The sequence below is a fragment of the Morone saxatilis genome, unplaced genomic scaffold, assembly GCF_004916995.1.
Source record: "Morone saxatilis isolate NCDOM2014 unplaced genomic scaffold, NCSU_SB_2.0 Contig18, whole genome shotgun sequence".
Taxonomy (NCBI): domain Eukaryota; kingdom Metazoa; phylum Chordata; class Actinopteri; family Moronidae; genus Morone; species Morone saxatilis.
The window spans coordinates 5,754,511-5,759,537 of NW_023339740.1; the positions used below are offsets into that span (position 1 = coordinate 5,754,511).

The following is a 5,027-nucleotide window of genomic DNA, read 5'->3' on the forward strand; positions in this document are numbered from 1 at the left end:
AATAAACAACATGTTTGTGTGTGTAAACCACAACAAAACCAGTGATTGTAGACATATTCTAGCAAAATAGGAAAAGAAATATTTAAGAAATTTAAAAAGCCTTACATCTATTCACCTAGTGTATAACATTCATATTTCTATTGCTGGTTTACAGTAGCTGTTCTGCAAACGTAAAGTCTAAATCAAACATACTGTTATTTAATGTACAAAAAGTAAATTAAATCATAGCTGATACAACATTACAGAGGAATTGCTAACAATATTCAATAGACGGTATATCAAGTCTAAACGTACTTTGTCAGCATATATTTGAGTTGATAGACAAATTAGTATATATATTTCAGTGCACAACAGTCAACAGTGAAACTGTTTTACAAGAGAAAGAAAAATGGCAGTCTCTAACAGTTCTGCCAGAGAAACATTTCAAAAACAAGTTGGATTACAGCTTTTCCTTTGCTCGCATATGCTGAATCCGTGACAATGCTCATGCTGTGTTCATCAAAACAAGTACTAAAAATAAAGCACAGCGACTACTAAGTCCAGGAAGCTAAACAAAGCTGCCATATTGTGTGTCAAAATGGGCGAGAGGTAAAAAGGCAATATGCTAAACTAAAGATCTGAAAATCTTGGTTCATCATTCGCTTTAAAGAGCAAGTCTGAGAGAACCGAAGGAAACAAATCAGAAACATGAAAGAAAAAATTACGTAGTTCACTTTTACACAAAGAAGCAAATATGTATATTTGTGCTTCTGAAAGAAAAATGTCTATGTTATCTCCCACTGGATAGTAGCTCTCACCACATGTAATAGCTGCGTGTGGTGTCCACCTGACTGGGTTTGGTCTCGGATGAGCCCTCTTTCTCTTTCTCACTGTCTGCCTCCCACAAGTTAATGAGAGGAGGGTACAACTCATTTAGCGGTATTGATGAGGTTTTCTGCATGTACTTTTTCAGAGAATGGTGATAGTTTTTCCTCTTCCACCTCTTGGCAATGTACACTCCCAGAGAGGCCAGACTGATGATTGCAAACATTGTTCCCATGACTGCTGCAAGAGCAGTGTTGGTCCCTTGGTCAGATATTTCCACAGTGAAGGTTGCTTGCTTCGTCGTCACATTGACGCACGACTTCTGCGTTTGTTGGTGGATGTTAGAGACTGTGAGGCACACCTCGTATTCAGTTGCTGGTTGTAAATGCGTAAGATTGTACTCGTGGACATCCACAGGTACCCTGGCAGTGTAAGTAATATGTGGGTTGTCTATTTTCATGGTGGCAGATGACCACTTGAGGTTAGAGGTCATTACATTGGAGTTTATTTTCCAAGAGACTAGGATAGAGTGAGATTCTGTTTGTTTGACGTAGATCTTCATAAGCTGAGTGCTGTCTAACAGAGTTCCGTTCACCCGTATAGCTGTCACTCTTGTGTCAGCTCCCTCTGAATTTTGAGCCACACAGGTGTATCTGCCAGAGTCTTCTACTTGGATATGAGAAATTCTCAATGTCCCTTCACTGCTGAGGCTGTACTTGTCAGACAGGGTGTCCATCATTACCTTGTTCCCCATTGGTGTCACCCAGTAGATTTCAGGCTCAGGCTGGGACATAGCTCTGCAGTCCAAGTCCACTGTCATACCAATGTCAAGGTTGAGGTGACTTGGGAAAGTATCATGGGAAATCATGGGCAGGCACTGGTTTGCTAAATTATTTTGCAGAACCTCCCGCACATGCATACCCCTTACTTCTGTTGGCATAGCACAAAACATGGACAAAGGTTCCATAAAACGGACGGTGGTTTTATTGGAGCTCATCCACTGGATGACACAGTCACAGCGCAGAGGATTGCTGTGGATGCTGATCTCTCGTAAATTGGGGAGAGAGTCCACAGTGGACTGATAGAGGGCATTTAGGGCATTGTTGTTCAGCATAAGACTTTCCAAGGCTGGGACATCACGAAAGGCCTGACGATTAATGTAGGAGAATTTGGGGTTGTTTGTAGCCTCTAGCTTTGTGAGCTCAGGAAGGTTGTCTAGAGCGTACCGGTCAATAGAAACCAGCTCTCCCATGTTGTTTACACCCAGCTCCTTCAGTCTCAACATGTTCTTGAAATCTCCTTCCTCAATCTTGTGCACTGGGTTTTTGTTCAAATCCAGGAACTTGAGGTTAGGTAGTTTCTGAAGTGCCCTCTGAGGAACTCGGACCAGCTTATTGTCATAGAAAGAGAGACTCTCAAGATTGTCAAGTCCCACAAAGGCATTTCCAGGGATGTCTGTCAAATCCATTCCAGCCAAAACCAGGCTTCTAAGATTACCCAGTGGCTTGAAATTAAAGTCCATTATTCCAACAACAGGGTTCTCCCCAATCATGAGGATCTCTAGATTGGGCGTAGATTCAAACCACTGGCTGTTGATGGTCTTGAGCTTGTTGGAGTTAAGGTGAAGCCTGAGCAAGCTGTGTAGGCCAGAGAAGGCATTGGCGGAGATGGTGTTGATCTGATTGTGGTTTATGTAGAGCTCTTGCAGGTTGCTTAGGTCCTGCAGACAGTAATCGGGCATTTCCATGATCTGGTTCTCCTCCAGATGAAGCGTGGTGAGCTGGGACATATTGTTAAGGCCAACATCCCGAATGTTACTAAAGTTGTTCTGGGACAAGTCCAGCTCAGTCAGGTTGAAGAGCTGCTCCAGTTCCTCGCTGGTCCTAGCAATGTAGTTGCTTTGTAGAAGGAGAACCTGAGTGTCACTGGAGAGGTTCCCTGGGATGCGTGTTAAGCGAAGGTCATTGCAGTCCACAGTGATTGCTTCTCTGTAGGTAGACTGGGGGGTAAACCAGGGCCGAATCTCGCATACACACAGCTGGGGGCAATCATTGCTCTGGACGAAGGATAGTCCTATTGATACCAGGATCAGACCAGCAAACACCTGGCCTTGAAGAAAGCAGTCTAACCTCCGCCTAGCCATGTTGGGGAGGGACAGGAGGAGGGCCAGATGACTTTTGGAGAGAGTGTGTTACAGTCATCAACCAGACTTTTTGCTGATTAGGTCTTTCAGTCTTGTGGAATGGTCTGAACTTGAAGCAGAGGGTAGAATTTTACATGGAGCTGCAGAATAACCTGGAAAGAAAAAAAAACACATATGTCATTATACAGAAAACAGTGTCTACCCCATGGTTATAATGCAGAGGATATAATACATAATAATGTTAGTCAGCCAGTTGGTCCACCACTTTGATCCGGACTGAAATATCTCAACAACTATTGGATGGATTGCCATGAAATCTGTACAGATTTCCATGTTCCCCAAAGGATGAATCCTGATGACTAACTTTTCTTCTAGCGCCACCTAAGGACTCTAGTGCCACCAAGAGGTAAAATTAACTTATTCACGTATCTGGTAAAATAAACTTGCTGGGCCCTAGTGATTGCCAATGTCAGTGTGTCATTCTGTAAGTTAGTCGGTCCATCCCTTTGGTCTGAAACATCTCAGCAACTACTATAAGAAGTGCCATTAAATTTGGCAGTGCCATCAGGTCAAAAGTTTACTTTGTCTAATACTTTTGATTATAACCATCATTACTGAAAATTTATAAAATTATTTTGTTCACTATGATGGTGAACATGGTAAACATTATTCCTGCTAAAAATCAGCATGTCACCATTGTCATTGGGAGCATTGTCAGCATGTTAATGATGGTATTTAGTGTCTAAGTACAGCCTCACAGAGCAGCTAGCATGCCTGTAGACTTGTTGTATGTAATTATTTCTGAATTATCACATAATCTTTAATGTTTCTTGTAAATGTAGCAATTACTTAAGACAACAGATTGACTAAGAACAACAACTGCTGCTCCACTATCCTTGTGAGACTGCGAGTTATGTGCAGCATCAACAGTTTTGAGAAAATGCAAGTTCAGCTCATTACAATGCATGCACAAAACACTGCTCTGAACTACTTGGAAACAGATCAGATTCCATCGAGGGCTTTCATCTACCCAACAGGCCCATAAGGACTCGATCATTAGCTTCTCCGAACATCATTAAACACTACGGGATATTAGTATGTGCCATGCCTCAAAGAAAGCAAAAAAAGATGCATGTCTTAATTTTTAATGCAACGTCTTCAGCATTCTGAATTTAGGGCAAACATGAAAAAAAAAGTTTTCAGCAGGCCTAGGATTTTTTCCAGGATGATTGGATACAGAGGAACAATTGTCAAAACTTTGAGCAACATTCTTTAACTCGAAGAAGACTTATGACTAGAGAGGGATTTCAGGAGAGGGTTATGAGAGGACTAGAGACTGTGATCTAGCCCAGTCACTTGGTTCAGCGAATGCAAGCTCCTGTGAGGTACAATGGGCATCTGCTATCCCATATGGCTGTAACACTTACTCCAGTGACTTGGAAGATAAAGCATTAATTCTGGCAAACAATAGACAGTTTTTACTCAGTACCAGTGCTACATTTTAAACCTCTCGCTGTGTATAAATAGATTGCAGTCATACAATTTCTATCTAGTGGCTGCAATGTCGTTCTGTCAGTCTTTTCCACCACTTTGATCCAGATGAAAATACCTCAACTATTTAACGGATTGCCATGAAATTTTCTAGATATTCATGGCCATTTGTTTCCTTCCATGTAGTATAACTTACAACTACTCATTGTTAGATATTTTTGGCGTACCTGATAGGTTGGATGTATTATTGTCTCTGTAAATTTAAATAAATATATGGGCTGGAGTCAGTGTGGTGCAACGCACAGAGGATGAGGTCTTTTGACATTTCCTTTAGCGCCATTTGTGGTTTTGAATTAATTGTCTCAACAACCATTGGATGGATTGCCATTTAGTTTGCTACAGACATTCATCTCCCCCTTCCAGAATGAATTGTAAAAAAGTTCCTTTAACTAGTACCTTTATCAGGTCAAATCTTTTCAATACATTAGTACCTGCATAACAAAAAAAACTGCCATCAGCCTCAGCTGTACTTTGTGTTTAGTGCTAATTAGCAAATGTTAACATGCTAACACACACTAAACTAAGATGG

General features: G+C 41.3%; 1 protein-coding gene across 1 annotated transcript; it reads right to left on the minus strand.

The window, feature by feature from the left end:
• On the minus strand, positions 1-3,093 carry lrrn1 (leucine rich repeat neuronal 1). Its single transcript, XM_035661264.1, has one exon. The coding sequence runs from the start codon at positions 2,945-2,947 to the stop codon at positions 794-796; it is 2,154 nt and encodes a 717-aa protein (XP_035517157.1). The 5' UTR covers positions 2,948-3,093; the 3' UTR covers positions 1-793.
• Between the last annotated feature and the right edge of the window lie 1,934 nt (positions 3,094-5,027).

Excerpts from the sequence above, each read along its gene's own strand:
- lrrn1 (XM_035661264.1), bottom strand. The coding sequence starts at position 2,947 with ATGGCTAGGCGGAGGTTAGACTGCTTTCTTCAAGGCCAGGTGTTTGCT.